This window comes from Myxocyprinus asiaticus, chromosome 15, assembly GCF_019703515.2.
Source record: "Myxocyprinus asiaticus isolate MX2 ecotype Aquarium Trade chromosome 15, UBuf_Myxa_2, whole genome shotgun sequence".
In the NCBI taxonomy this organism is placed as follows: domain Eukaryota; kingdom Metazoa; phylum Chordata; class Actinopteri; order Cypriniformes; family Catostomidae; genus Myxocyprinus; species Myxocyprinus asiaticus.
The window spans coordinates 32,932,103-32,947,999 of NC_059358.1; the positions used below are offsets into that span (position 1 = coordinate 32,932,103).

Genomic DNA, 15,897 nt, shown 5'->3' on the forward strand with positions numbered 1-15,897 from the left:
TTAACAACTTTATTAAAAAAAACTATATTTTGTGATTTCCTGTTGAACACATGACAAATGCACTTAAAATAGCCTAATTTATACTACAAGGATTAATACATTTGTACATTTTCATAATCAGGTATATTCTAAACCAAACTGATCTATGAATGTAGTAAGAAAATATACCTTTACTATGATGTCTATGCATTTTTATTTCGTATTTCCTTTCTATTTTTGCTTATTTAAACCATTAGTAGTGACAAATACAACCATAGTTTTTTTATTTAAAATATATTTTTATTTATTTTTCCTAACTCCCCTAATAGGATTATTCTGCATGAATCTACTACATATTTTCCCCAAAACACCATAGTTACTAGAGCTAGTGTTACTATTGTAAAAGTATGGTAAATTCTTGTAAGGGGTGTGAGAGACAATATCCACAAAGCAGCTTTTAACTTGTCTTACATAACTTATCACAAGTGATAATATTTTACTTCAATTTGCCATTATGATATTTCTAAATCATAGTGCGATTAAATATTTATCTTCCCATTAGTCGTTAGCTATCATAACCCCATTAGCTATCATAACCAGCAAAACTTCCTTGGTCAAACAGCTTCTCCAGAAAGACCATGTTGGTCGACCAGCTTCATCAGTTTTGCTGGAGAGCAACAGGCTATGCTGTTCCACCAGCCAGACCAGCAATAAACCAGCACAAACCAGCATCCTAGACCAGCATGTAAATTAATGTGAACAGGCCTTAAGCTGGTCTTTTCAGCAAGGATGACTCTCCATTTCATTCAGACTCTCCAACTCCATTCATTAAACAATGAGCAGCTCCAATGGTTCAACAGTCCCACACAAGCTCCTACAGGTCTCAGGAGGCATGTGCTACTCCCAGATTCAGGGCAGTGTTCGACTCTGACACATCTCAGGAGGAGAATTCTGGTATTTATTCAGGCAGGTCAGTGGTTTTGGGCAGATGCTTGTATTCGAACACAGAACTGTCACCAGGAAGGATGGTTCAAAGGGCATGAACTCACGGTAGGAGTCAGCATCACAGCTTACCTGTGAGAGATTTATTAAATGCTTGATTAGCACACGTGCTTATTGGGTGCTGATGTACTTCTCTTTGGCATGTTCTCTGTACCTTAATAAAGGATGAGAGGAAGAGGTGAGCGTAAGAGAGCCCTGATAAAGATGAGTCTGCAGGATGCCTAGTGAAACTTGTCTTATAAGCCTATATGGAACAAATATGGAACAGTATAAGACATTAAAGTTTCCCTGCTGCGTTAGCTGGTCTCACAGACAGTCAGCTAAACAAGGCCAGTTAGACCAGCTGAAAAACACCTTGGCCAGGCTGGAAAACTAACTAAATCAGCTTTAGCTAAGTTCAGCCTACCGCATTGGCTGGCAGTTAAAATCTGGTTTAAGCAGGGGGAATAAAGACAAATGTTAGGTTATTTGCTAAACAGCTATGATGAGAGTATTGTTTTAGAGTAAGTCAGCTTACATGCAGTGCTACTTGTAGAGCGGTATACTGCACCCAAACCTCCTGTTGTTTAGAGGGGGAAAGAGAGAAAGCACCAACCCGTCCCGGACCCTCGGTCACACTCAGATAATGAAACCACACACATTCACTCTCCAACTCTGGATTCTTGGCTTGTGTGTGGACTAGTGATGAAAAACAAAACAAAAAACATGAACACATCCAAATGTTGACATATATTCACACTTGTACTCCATATCTAGAGACTGACTTACTATCAGGCAGCAGAAGGTGGAGAAGATCTTTAGCCATCAAAGATCCCAGTGTCCCATAATTCACTGCCCTGGAGAAAATATAATGCTAAAGTACTCACAAAAAATAAATAATTTTAATCTCCTGCACATGACAACTAAAAGTGTGGAATCATAGACTAAAGGTGCAGTCAGTAAATTTTTGTCCATGTCATCTTGGACTTAAACTGATACCTAGCAGCTGGGATGCACTGTACAATATTTTTCAGTTACCAATGCCTTTGTAGGAATTCTCTATTCACAGTCAGTCAGGATTATTTGAATTTATTAGTGAAAATGTCCAATAACAGGGCAGTTACTGACATTAAGCGAGTAGTATTTGGCTGGTCATGTGATCCAAATATGGCAGCCCCCATGAGGGGACCCTCTCCAAGTAGAATAAAACAGGTTTTTTATAAGATTACTGATATGTCTCATGTGAGTGATGATGATTTTATGCATTTGTTTCAAAATTACAAATCATTTCTTTGGGAGTAAAACTTCTTTAATGAAGAAAAAATACTGAGTGCACCGTTAAGGTATAAAAACATATTGATAGTTTGGACAATTTAGGACAAAAATCGTTATTTCAGGGGTATCACAACATCATATTTCAGAACAAAAACATTTAACAAATGCTGGTGCAAGGAATACTATGTGTTTATATTGTCTCAAGCTACCTGGGATACGAGGGATGGAAGAAAGGTGACACAAACATTCCAGCAGGGATGATGATGTCATTACCAGAGAGAAATGGAGTGATAGATAAACTAGAGGAGAGGGAAGACAGAAGCATAAGCTGGAGGATGTCCTAAGATCAGTCAGAACACAATAAAAGAAAAAAATATGAAAAACATGAGCCTAAAATGTGAGCGAGTGAGTCAGACCTCAGACTGGAAATATTAATGAAAGAAAATCCTAGTAATTCTACTTTCATTAGCAACTGCAATTGCCTAATGTTAATAAATAAAAAATAAAATAAAAGGAAATTCAGCACGATTACACCCTTGATTATCAAATTACCCAGTTTGTTTACTCATTTAAAAACAAGCACTTAACACTTCCCATCACACATGAAAAGCTGAATATAAGATAATGCATGCATTTATTTACAGTTATTTAAATACAATTTACAACTATGTACAGATTTTAGAAAGCATAACGAATGTTTAATTTTGAAATTTTGAAATGTCACTTTTTGTTTCTATTTGGGCAATTAATTGCTAATTTCAGAAATGAAAACATATCATTTTAGGACATACAAGCTATGTTTAAAGGCTTAATCTCAAGAAATATTTGTATAAATATTAAAAACTTTCATTTCTATTTTGGCAATTAATTATTAAATTCAAGAAATGAAAACATTTAGGAAATACAAGTTAGATCTAAATGCTAAATCTAAAGAAATATTTGTATAAATATTAAAATCAGAATAAAGGTAAGAAAAATCATAAACAAACAAACAAATAAATAAATCAAATTTGGTTGAGAAATTGCAATGGACCCTATTTAAAGTGACAGAAGATTGATCTACATTTCATCGTATGAATTTATGAAAGCACAAACCCTTCAGTTTGTCTGCCGTGTGAGAGCAATCTGCTCCTGCTCTTCTGTTCCAGTCCCAGCACCTCCAGGTAGTTGGAGAAGTAATCCTCCTCACGCATAAACACCTGAGTGCAGAGAAACAGAGTGAGTGAAGAGTGAAATTATTCCATATATCATTCCATTAGGCTGATGGTTCATTCATTCATACAATCAATCAACCATCAGAAGCTACCTCTGCATAGATCTGGTTGAGTTCTGTATGACTCAGGGCATCTGTTTTAGTGGAGAGACTTGGAGTGACAGATGTTATCTGAAAAAGATGTGAGATTATCTGAATGCAATCCATACAAAGTATAATTGGATGTTTGTATGATTCTCATTTTACCTTATTCAATATAACACCTGATGAATTCATGTCCCTCCAACTCATATCTGCCAGTTTTATCTTGAGGGACGAGTAAATATCATGAATCAATTCTTCAGCCTGGTAGGGAGAGGAAGATATCTAATAGATACTAGAAATTGATGAATGTAGTCTTAAAATGTGCCATTGCTTTATTAAAACCACCATCAATTCTTTTTTTTAAGTCCAACCAAAATGTAATCAAATGTACCTCTTTCTGTGTATGTCTTTCTTTGATCACATGACCGAGTAAGGTGTCAAACCCTCGCTTTGTCTGCTGGACACATTTCAACCAGCGTGGTATGTCCTACAATAGCACACAGTTAAAGAGAGAGAATGCAGTCAGCAATTCCACACTTTATACAAACAATTCAGTCCATGCAGACCCACCTCCTGTGTGTCTCCAGTTGTAATGGAAAAGTTTCTCCTTATTTGATTGAACCTTGAGTCCAGTGCAGGTATTAGTGTTTGCAGAAGATTAAAGATCATGTATGTATGAAGAGGACTGCTGCACATGAAAACAGGGAGAAACAAAAACATGTGTCATTTGTCAAGATTTCTAAAGATTTCTTCAAGACATTTACTGACTTGCAGGACTTACGTGCCCATAATCTCATGCTGGACTTGCCATTGGCTGATAGTCTTGGACATGTGGATGATGTACGGAAGATTGTGCACTAAAACAAGATCTGATTGGTTGATAGGAAGAGGCTGAAATGTGGCTTGCAGGCAAGCAATCCAATCAATGGCTGGTGCAAGAGTCTATGAAGGACAGGAAAGAGTAAGGAATTATTATTGTATATTATTTATATATAGTGTTGGAAAGTAATGAACTAAAAGTAGTGAATATACTAACCTGTAATTTTTTCTTTTTTGTAGTGAAATATTTAGTTAAATGCTGCTTCCACGCAGTTATATGAATGAGTTTGTTTTAGTAGTTTTCTAGTTGTACTGTACTATATATAGTGTACATACATTTTTTTAAGTTTAGAGGAATAGTTTCCCCAAAAATGAAAATTCACTCATCATTTACTCACCCTAAGGCCATCCCAGATGTGTATGACTATCTTTCTTTTGCAGAACACAAACAAAGATTATTAGAAGAATATCTCAGCTCTGTTGGTCCATACAATGTAAGTGAATGGTGACCAATACTTTGAAGTTCCAAAAAGCACATTACGGCAGCATAAAAATGATCTATTTGACTCCAGTGGTTTAATCCATGTCTTCTGAAGCGATATAATAGGTGTGGGTGAGAAATATATCAATATTTAAGTCCTTTTTTACTATAAATCTATAAATATAAATCAATAAATCTTTGACCAGCCCCAACCAGTAGGTAGCGATATGCATGAAGAATGCAAATCGCCAAAAAAACAAAAGAAGAAGAATGTGAAAGTGGAGATTGATAGTAAAAAAGGACTTAAATATTGATCTGTTTCTCACCCACACCTATTATATAGCTTCTGTATTTAACCTTTTTTACTATCAATCTCCACTGTCACTTTCACTGTCACTGCCACATTCTTTTTCTTTTGTGTTTTTGGCTATTTTCATTTTCCGTGCATGTTGCCCCCGTCTGGTCGGGGATGGTCAAAGGTGTATATTTATAGTAAAAAAGGACTTTAATATTGCTCTGTTTCTCACCCACACCTATAAAATCACTTCTGAAGATACAGATTAAACCACTGTAGTTTTATGGATTACTTTTATGCTGCCTTTAAGTGCTTTTGGATCTTCAAAGTTCTGGCCACCATTTACTTGCAGAAATATTTCAGAGCTACAGAGCTGAAATATTCTTCTAAAAATCTTAATTTGTGTTCTGCAGAAGAAAGAAAGTCAAACACATCTGGTATGGCATGAGGGTGAATAAATGATGAGAGAAATGTTCTTTTAATGGAATTACCCAAATTGAGACTGTTTATTCAACAAAACATTTGATTGTACTAGAAGTAATTTTTGATTAAATTATGAATTATACAATCGAATAGTTATATAGTTAAAAAGATATTGCCCTATCTAGAAGCTGTAATGTAGTTGTAGTTTAGCTAACTACTTGAAAGTAGTTTAACTATATAAGAAGCTTGTTGCTTGACAAACTACAGTTTCAAAGTATCTTCCCCAACACTGTCTACATATGACATATGAAATCTGAGTTAGAGTATTCATACACAGACCTGTAGCTCTTGAATGGTAATTCTGTTGTAGAGTAACTGCTGACTGAGGCGGTAGGAACGAGGGGATGTGGCCAAAGCCAGATTTGTAAACAGAGAGATGTAAAGACCACAGTGTGTCCCGAAGCTACTGGAGGGAACGCCCAGGAGAGTCAAATACTGACCACAGGAAGACAAGAATGGACGCAAATACTGATAGGGGAACAGAGACAACAATAAAGATGTTACCAGAATATTGTAATAAATGCATTTTGGATATGACACTGGTGTGCCACAAATGTTAAGGGTAGAATCTTGTGCTACAATGTCAATCTAGACAGAAATATCTGCAGACCCAAAGGCAAATAAACCTACCTGTGAACTAGCTTTGGATTTATGTGTCGTGCTATTCCAGTCAATGGGGAGTTGAAAGTGTGGCTCATCAATCTATGGAACATGGACATGGGCATTTCTTAACCGCCATATAGAAAGTAAAAACAATCACAAAAACAAGGGAAATCCTCTCTAAAAGACCCCATATTACCAAAATCTAAATGTTTCAACTTTGTAGCCCTTAGTCAATGTCTATTAGCTTTGAGCCATCTATAGAGTATGTGAGTAAACTCCTGCAGTTGATTAAATAAACTTTTAGTAGCGACAATGCATAGTTTAAGAGTCTAGGGAAAAACGACATGACTGCGCTTTTCACAACGCGTCGTAGGAGTCTGCAGTCGCTGCTTGGCTATTTTGGCGCACTTTGTTTGCCACGATTCTCTTATTGATGGAACTGTCTCTTGAGGATCATAGGCAGTGTACTTATTCATCACAAATTCCACTATTATTATTATTTTTATTTTTCTGGTTCTAATGAAGTTGAGATAATGCGGACTGATGAAGGAGCATACACCATCGATTTACAACCTCGGACCTCATGTCTTTTATTAGTCGTTTAAAAATAGAGGTTGTGTGCACACATTTAAAACAAATAAGGGAGTATGCATGATCAAAAAAAGATTACAATTCACAGTAAAAAACAACTTTTATCATTAATAAAATGATGGTCATAGTTATCATTAAAAATCAATTCCCCTGTTGAAAAAATAAGTGTGATTTTTACCTACCAGAACCAGCCTGTTGTGTTCATGTAGCAAATCATGATTCACAGCTGTAACATCAACTAAAGGCTATTGGGTATTTAAAAAATAATAGCTAGATGCTATTTGCACCCCGGTGCAAATAATGGTTTATGCTATTTACACCCCAGTGCAAATAGTGGCAGATATTTTTTGCACCCCAACCCTTGGTGCAAATAATGGTAGATTCTAAATGCACCCTGGTGCAAATATTGTCAGATACTATTTGCACCCATATTTAAATACTAACATATAGTATGAGCATTACTGCAGTGTGTTTATTTACAGTCCCACAGACATACTACATCAGGGGTCGGCAACCTATGGCACGTAGAGGGGTAATCACTGGCACGCCAGCAACGGCGAGAGGAGTAGACTATTTTATTTATCTAAATTCCGCACCTGCATTCCAATCTACATCTTGATGTAATCCTTCCTCTTGATCACGCAGCGTGTTTTCATGAGCTGAATGGGAGACTAAACAAAAAGTTAAAATGTGATGAGACTGCAATATACCCAACAGACTCGTGCAGCACATGCAAGCCATTGGTGCATCATGAGCCGGCAGCACTTCACTTTTGGTTAATCGCGCAAGTAAATGCACCCGCTTTGCTTTGCCGATCACTGCACTACATTAACCCTTACCCATAAAACTACCCCTAACTTTACCTTAGAAAAAATAACCTTGATTTTACTACAGTAACTACTTTCACCAAGGTATTTTGTTGTAAATTTACAATAACCACAAAATTAACCATGGCTACTATACTAACAACATATTACTGTACTAACACCATGGTAATTGCATTAAAACAGGAATGAGTGTGATCGACAGACCCCACCTCCAGATCAAACCCTTCTCTTCACTCCCCGACATTCACCGTGACCAAATCACTGTGATTATATCAACATTTATTTTTATCTCTTTTAAGTAGTATTAAAGGAAATATTAAAAGTAGAAACAGGAAATTAGATGGGAAAAAGAGTGGGACAAAATGTGGATTGGAACCACGGTTGCTAGGAGGACACACGCATTCACACACCGTCTTTACACCCCACACCACTGCAGCGACACCTAATGTTTAGTTTGTCATATATTTCTGTGGTTCCACCAGACTATTGGGGTGCAAATAGCTGCAAATAGCTGCACTGTGTGGAAGATGCTATTTGCACCAGGGAAAATATTATGCCCCAAATTCCTATTTCAATTGGGTCAAAATACGAAAGAAAACTTATCAAACCATTTCATGGGGTTCTTAAATTATGCTGCTAGATGTTAATATTCCATATTTATTCAGTGATCACCTGTATGTAGTATTGATTGGAATCACTGGAGTCTGGCCCCACATACACATTAAAAAAAGGAAATGTAGAGTATTGCCCCATCAGCAGGGCCAGTGTGGTGTTAAAATCTGTCAGATTCCATCCACCTGATACTGGCCAGCCACCTAACTATAATGAGGAAGAGAGAGAGAGCATGAATGAAATCTTAACATTGGAGAATTACGCAAAAAAATTTCATAAATGAATGTAAGTGTCTTTGTTCTGTATGTGCACCTGATGGAGTAATGTGAAGAACGGTTCTGAGCCCACTTTCTCTGGGGATTCTGAGTCCATGCAGCTTTTGAAGAATTTCTTTGCCTTCTGCTCTGCTGTATTCATAGAAACACCCTCATCAGGAGCCTCTGACCACACAGAAATCATACACATCAAATGTCAAAGATTTAACTACAGGGCTTGTCAAGACAAACTTTGGACATAGTTAGATTACAGGATGACGGACGGACGGATGAACGGACGGACGGACAGAAAGATAGATAGATAAATAGATAGATAGAAACCATAAATTACTTTGTTATAACTGGTTGTAACTTAGGTAGTTCTAATGAAAATTTACCAACCTAGTACTTCTTTAATGGCTTTCAGCAAAGCAGTCTGTCTGTCTGGAAACTTGTCTTGCTGTCCATAATTTTTTCCTTGAACATCCGTCTCTCTTCTAATCTCCACCAATCTTTCCCTCCTCACTGCCCTTTTCTTGTCCTGTCCTCCACTGTCTTCACTGGAGACCCCCTTTTCTCTTTTTCTCCCCCTGTTGGGGGAAGATCCACCAGCCCCACAGGCCAACAGGTAGTAATCACAGGGGTGAGAAAAGGGATCCAATGCAACTGAAAAACTCTCTGATGCTCTTAGACAGGCAGGAGAAAGGCAAGGAGGAGCTACAAGATGGCAAACACTGTTACCGACAAAGTAAAACCAATAAAGTATGAGTATTTGTAGACGACAGAATAGTTTTTGTCAGGTCTGTACCTGATTTCCATTGTGACGTCCAGGGGTCTTTAGTCTTTTGATGGTGGGAATAGATCCCCAGACCAAGCGCAGTTGCGAAGAGAGAGAAGGCAAAGACAACCAATAAGAGCTTGCGGCACTTGTTGCAGGCCACTGGATTTAGCTCATCAAACTGAGGCTGTTCTTCTGGCATCGTGACCATTTCCTGTGGGAATATAAGGTTTAACAAATGACTGACTCGCTCTTTATGTTTTATGGAGCTGGATGTGCTGTATGGAAATGTCATTTTTAAAGCACAACTGGGAAAAGCAGGAATTCATAACTCATAGACTTTGTGATGGACTGAAATTATGTTGACAGTCAAACATCCAACCACAATGAGAGTGAGCTGGCCAACTCACTAAAGAACCAAGAAAAGAACTTTCTTGAAAAAGTTTAGTTTGCAAAAACAACTTCAGTTTTTGAAAAGGACCATTCACTTTCATTTAATCTTTTTTCCATACAATGAAAGTGAATGGTGACTGAGGCTAACATTCTGCCTAACATCTACTTTTGTATTTCATGGAAGAAAGAAAGTCATACAGGTTTGGAGGAACTTGCAGGTGAATAAATGACAACATAGTCTTCATTTTGGCATGAACTTGGCAACATGATCACACAGGAAGTCGGCATGCTGTTTCAGAAAGTTCTGGTACCCTAAGATCGGCAACAGTATGCCAACTCACTGACATGCGGCATTTCCCACCAGACATTTTTGCATCGGTTTCAATGTGTGTGAAGAATCAACTGTGTGAAGCGCTGCAGGGAACACGGAAAAGGCAACAGTGTTCATCAGCCCCGTATTACTCACCGAAAGCGCATGGAAGGAAAGTGTGGTTTGATATTCAGCTTTTTTGAAGGGGTGAGAAGGTAATCGGCACCCATCAAATGTGTCTTTAGCTGTGCGGCAAGATGATTTATATTGTAATATGATAAACATCATCTAAAATAGCTGCAATGTCAGCTCAACATGTGCGTCTATAACTGCTAGTTGAAGAAAATGATTTCAAATAACCAGTGTCTTCAACACAGTCAATGGTTTTTAAAATCTGAAATGTATTGACAGATATGAAAAATTTAAAAATCAACCAATTAATCTTAACTGGGCCAACATTAGATTAATTTCTTAACGCTGTGTACAGTTTAGCTGAGACATCTCTGTTTCTTTTAATTTGAAGTCAATAAACAAAAAAATTATCGGTTAGGCCTACACTTACACATCACGTTCTTTTCGATTATATGAGCCAAATCTGAGGCAAATCAATAACATGTATAGTTAATCTCACATTTAGAAGTCATTATTTATTGAGGAAAGTGATACAAGAATATTAGTCTGTCAAAAGCACAAATTTCTTTGGCTGAAAAGAGCATGTGCGGATCAAATGCGCGTTCACGTATACTGTAGCTATCAGACGCAGGCAGGTAAGAAGAAAGCATTGCCCATTAGATATTAAGATAAGATATTAAGGTGAGATGGTACTGCATATTCTTGAATGCTTTTCTCATCATTTCATTATAATGTGTTCAAATCGCACGTTCTGTGATCTTTTTTTTCTAAATGTAATGAAATGCCATACTGCCCAGCTCAACCTCTCTGCAACGTTTATGAAAAATGATCAAATATATGATAATGAAAAATAATATAAAATGTGAAAGAAAAAGAAAAATGGCCATAAAAATAAAACCTAATATCCATTACAGAACGTTCTGTATTGTACTGAGAAAGTTCTTCTAAGGTTGTCACACAAAAACCTCCCTGCAATGTTCTGGGAAGGTTAGTCTATGGTTATATAAATAAAACATAAAAAAAATAACCATTAAAGAACGTTCTGTATAAATTCTCTATAGATTGTCCCTTAAAAACCTCCAAGCAATGTTTTGGGAAGGTTAGTTTATGGCTATAAAAATAAAACCTAATATCCATTACAGAACGTTCTGTATTGTACTGAGAAAGTCCTTTTAAGGTTGTCACACAAAAACCTCCTTAACCTAAAGAGAACGTTCCCAAAAAAAAAATAACCAAACGGGAACCAAATGCTGACGTTAGGGGGAAGTTTTGAGTTTTGTATGTATATATATATATATATATATATATATATATATATATATATATATATATATATATATGCTAGACCACACTAGAAAGAATTTCCTGACAGCAAATAATAATAATAAAAACACTACAACACTATGTTTCCTGTGACCTCACTACCCTCCTGTGGATAACATAAACAAAAGCCAATTAATAAGAAAAAAATAAAAAAATAAAAACAAAAGACCAAATTTTAGTATTAATAGCCTCACCTGAAAAACAGTTGGGTTCTCATCCATCTTCTTTTTCTTCTCTTTTGTCACTGTTTTTGTCAGGATTCCAGTGACACTTCTGTCTTTCGTCATATAGTCCCTCTTTCTATCTCTCCCTCCGTCAACCACAAGTCATCCAACTACTATCTTCCCTCATCACGCTCTCTGTTCACTCTCTCACTGACTGATAAACATGTAATGAGCTGGCTTTCTGCAAGACCCCTCTCTTTCACACATATGGGGTGGGGGGTCCATAAGTGTCAGTCCACATTGAAAATCAGGGAATCACAACCTATTTTAAACCCAGAAATAATAATAAAACTGTTTCAGGATTTAGAAAATATTAAAACAAACTAACGTTGTGATGTAAAACAAACAAGAAATATGTACAAGTCTGCACTATTTCTAGGTCACTAATCAAGCCAATTTGTGACATTTGTAAAAAAATGGTCAGATGTCCTTGTTTCCATTGAAGCACCCATGATGCTCTTTTAGAACATTCTCAAATTGTGCTGGATAACATGAATTATCAGGTTTTACACAAACTTGTGGAGATCATGCCAGCTCAAGTGCATGCTGTCATTAAAGCAACAGATGGACATACTGAATTCTGAAAAATTCTGAAATTCATGTAAATATTTCAATATTCAACAATATGGTTGTGCGTATAACATTGGAACAAATGGAATCAAATTGTATGAAAAATGCAAATAAAAATAATTTTCAAAAGTGGGCTCAGATTTTTCAAACCTATTGTACTTGGCAATTCTGGATATCTGAACTCTTTTTTCATTATTACTCAAATTCATATTATCCAGAAAAAGATTTTAGCCCAAAGTCCATTATCTGGATTAAGTCTCCCAAGTTTAACCTGGGGAAAAAACACAACACACACAAAACAATCCAATAAGTATTAGATTAAAGTTACATTAGTATATAATGAAGCTGTATAGTTCATTTTCATACTAACATCTTCAGTGTGACATTTTCACACACACACACACACACACACACACACACACACGTTGGTATTTGTGGTTAACGAGGACTCTCCATAGACATAAAGATTTTTATACTGTACAAACTATATATTTTATCCCCTAACCCTACCTCTCACAGAAACCTTTCTGCATTTTTACATTTTCAATAAAACATTGTTTAGTATGTTTTTTAAGCGATTTGAATTACAGGGACACTAGGGATGTCCTCATAAGCCACATTTATAGCATAATACCCTCGTAACTACTAGTGTATAACCTAAAAAAATTTCCTCTTAAACCACCCAAACCTGCACACACACACACGTCTGCACTCCTATCAGTGGTGTGTGAGAGGCTGGAGTGTGCTGATAAGAACTGAAGGGGTGTAAGAGGAGTGAAACCACAAAAGAGCACGTCACACATTGCGTGGAAACGAGCATGTTGAGAAGGTGTCACATGACACAAGACGTAAGCACTTACTTACAAAAATACATGCTCCTATCACATGAAAATGAAACTGAAAAATGTTAAGATGTTTCATTGGCAATAACTGTCTGAAGTACTTTTGCAACCTGTTTATTGTGATGTATATACAGTATGTAGGCCCATTTATTCATTCTCAAAAAGTGATTTGGTTTTTGACTTTAAGCAATATTGCATGAGCAAAAGTGCTGATATGGACCAATAAGACAACTGCGAGTGCGATATTAAGCTATTTTTATACAGTTAATAACGCTGAATAAATTACGTTTCTGACAAAAAAAAAAAAATGTTCAGTTAATTTGTAACTTTGCATATTTCTTCTCCACCAGCTAAAATAATTCAAAAAGAAGCTAAAGCATCAAGCACAACTCGCTCTTCTCTCCACAGGTTTGAACTAATTGTGTCTCACTCGAGAATGAATCAGTGTCTGAATGAATCTTTTAAGTAAATTAATTGTTCGTGTTCATTTCCACTGTTTCAGTAATGAACGACTGTTTATTTTTATTTTTTACCAAATCGGTTCATAACATAAGAGGTTCATTTAGTTGCTACCTGCTGGTGTAAGATGTAATCTGCAAAAATGATTACTGAACAAATCGGGAAAAGAAATGAAAACGAACGATGAATCAAAATCCCCACCACTATTTGGAAAGCCGCGAGCACAGAGAAGTGGAGTGATAGCCTACAAATAGTGAAGCATCAGAGTCCTTGGAACGCTTGGCCAATCAAATTAAAAAACTACAAAACAAACGTACATTTATATATGATCGAGCAATAGAAAAAACAAACAACTGAATCAGTCAATCAGAATATCTATTTTATTAGTTTAGAATACAGTACAAATGTGGGAGAAAAACAATGAAACAAAAATAATATGTTGGCATACTTTTGACCGTAAACATACACACATTCACATATTAGAGAGGAATTTAGATGTTCAGTTTACAAAAAATGACAAAGCACTTATATAAACAGTAAATACATGGGAGGTTAAATTAGAAGTGTCAAATGGTCAATCACTTCTCACTGAACCATGAAGTATGAAAACACTGTTATAACACGACAATAACAACAAAGCAACAAATCATGCATAATGTGTTAGATTTGGTCATTTTATTGTTTCTTTTTATGAAAGGAGCCATTACTTTTTATTCGGCTACGTCAAATACTAAAATTTCTTGGACTGGAGAACCAAGGGACAAGGCCAGAGAGGGAGACACACCTAGAGATGCAAAGACGGATAAATCTAATGTTTTTGAGTTATGCAAATATGTTAATGTTATTCTAAAAATTATATCCGAGCTCCCTTAAAGCCACACTGAACAACAGTGGTGATTGTCTGACTAAAATAAGACCTTTTTTGAGGATACAGTACAGATCTTTCTTGTCTTTAAGTTTAACAGAATAACTAATCAGTAAACTAAAATCTGTTGGAAGGGTGTGAATAAACTACATGGAATGCTGACTATTTAAAACTAAGTTTATTTTGTTCAGAATCATGCTGAATCAGCTGTATCCACAGTAACACTATTGGTTTATATATATAAAAAAATTCTTTACAGTTTTAAGATGTCAAATTAATTATTTTGCATACAACGAGAAGGCTCTAGTTAAGGATACCCTTTAAACCTTAGTGCAGATAATACTATTTTATTCACTAATCTATCCATTTTTTTTTTTTTAAAGCTGTAACTACAACGACAAAAAGTCATAGACTTATTACAGTATATCTATGTAAATTGGAAATATTTTAATGCAATTGTGCAATCACTAAATACCTCTGGCAAAATGTGTTATGTTCTTAAAACAATGGAAAACAGTTATGGAAAATATTCTTCAACTGATACTGGCTGTGATAATCAATGCAAACACTTAATTTATCATCATATTTTGTTCAATACCTTTTAGGTCAAAGGAATTTTTTGCTTTTTTTAAATATTATAAAGCAAGCAGTTCCATAAATGAAGCATGCATAACAAATAGCACTGTTTCCCCCCTTTTCCTCCCATAGTTTTTGCTTTTTTTTTTACATCTATGTTCTGACTCTAGAAAAACATCACACCAAGCCTTTCTAAAAACTAAAAAGTCTGTTTGGGAGAAGCCCTATTGAAAGTGCATGCATTGCTGTGGATATACAGACTTTATGTGTCCCCTCAGTAGTCAACTGTGATACAATTTATGGATGTTTTGAGTTTTATATAAGGCATGCTCGGAGTCCTATGGCTCGCTGAACCGAGACTGCAGTGCAGTACAGTACTTCTGCACTGACTCAGTCAGAGTTAGGTCCAAAAAACGAATCAATTCCACCCTAAAATCACTTCTCCACCACCCCACTTTATATATCAAACAATCTAGGGCTTAAATTGTGTCATAGGCTCAACATTCAGCCAATAAGAAGGAAAGACGGAGGCACTACTATTATGCTCACACATATCAAGCCCGATCAGGAAAGAGAACAGGGTTTGGAGGGTACGTATGGCCTTGGCTCTGAATAAGGCCATTCAGAAAAGGCAGCAGAGCTTTGTCAGACATTAAGAAAACGTAAATAAAGGCAAGAAAACAGGAAGCCAAAAAGAATGAGGAATATAAAACACAAAGCCATGTGGCAAATACATGATCAAAGCTGAGCCAATTTTGTGTCTTAAATTTGGTTTAGGTTTGTGGCAGGTTTCCACAATCACTGCTTGGCCTGCTTGGCACGTTGGGTGTGGCACTTCATGCACAGAATTCTACCATCCAATGGGTAGCAGCCATCAGCGTCTGCCTCTATGGAAAGGGGGCGTGCACAATCCTGCAATGAAAAAGAG

The 15,897-nt window shown here is 36.3% G+C and overlaps 2 protein-coding genes across 7 annotated transcripts in view; both read right to left on the reverse strand.

Moving 5' to 3' along the window:
• Positions 1–285: 285 nt before the first annotated feature.
• LOC127452741 (kell blood group glycoprotein-like) lies at positions 286–11,918 on the reverse strand. Of its 5 annotated transcripts, none has more exons than XM_051718401.1 (18): positions 11,628–11,912; positions 9,306–9,489; positions 8,900–9,214; positions 8,556–8,683; positions 8,304–8,450; positions 6,241–6,312; positions 5,890–6,078; positions 4,314–4,474; positions 4,103–4,217; positions 3,924–4,019; positions 3,695–3,814; positions 3,542–3,619; positions 3,331–3,434; positions 2,445–2,534; positions 1,750–1,817; positions 1,499–1,659; positions 1,136–1,225; positions 286–1,053 (listed from the first exon to the last, which is right to left on the reverse strand). In XM_051718401.1, exons 1-18 carry the CDS (start codon positions 11,718–11,720, stop codon positions 889–891), a joined length of 2,376 nt encoding a protein of 791 aa, XP_051574361.1. In that variant the 5' UTR covers positions 11,721–11,912; the 3' UTR covers positions 286–888. The 5 variants fall into 5 exon arrangements, with proteins under 5 accessions (XP_051574361.1, XP_051574360.1, XP_051574364.1 ...); XM_051718400.1 differs by having other exon boundaries at positions 288–1,053; positions 4,103–4,220; positions 11,628–11,906; XM_051718404.1 differs by having other exon boundaries at positions 288–1,053; positions 3,695–3,754; positions 4,103–4,220; positions 11,628–11,905.
• Positions 11,919–13,886: 1,968 nt separating this feature from the next.
• LOC127452742 (zyxin-like) overlaps positions 13,887–15,897 on the reverse strand; it is a 45,317-nt gene continuing 43,306 nt past the window's right edge. For both annotated transcript variants that reach the window (XM_051718407.1, XM_051718406.1), the window contains exon 10: positions 13,887–15,881. In XM_051718407.1, coding sequence (XP_051574367.1) covers positions 15,768–15,881 — 114 coding nt within the window. In that variant the 3' untranslated portion in view covers positions 13,887–15,767. The remainder of the gene's footprint in view (positions 15,882–15,897) is intronic.

Coding starts and splice junctions, on each gene's coding strand:
- LOC127452741 (XM_051718400.1), bottom strand. CDS start 11,720: ATGACGAAAGACAGAAGTGTCACTGGAATCCTGACAAAAACAGTGACA. Junction 6,313..8,303: donor CCAATCAATACTACATACAG/GTGATCACTGAA, acceptor CATGTTCCATAG/ATTGATGAGCCACACTTTCA. Junction 4,221..4,313: donor CAGCATGAGATTATGGGCAC/GTAAGTCCTGCA, acceptor TTTCATGTGCAG/CAGTCCTCTTCATACATACA.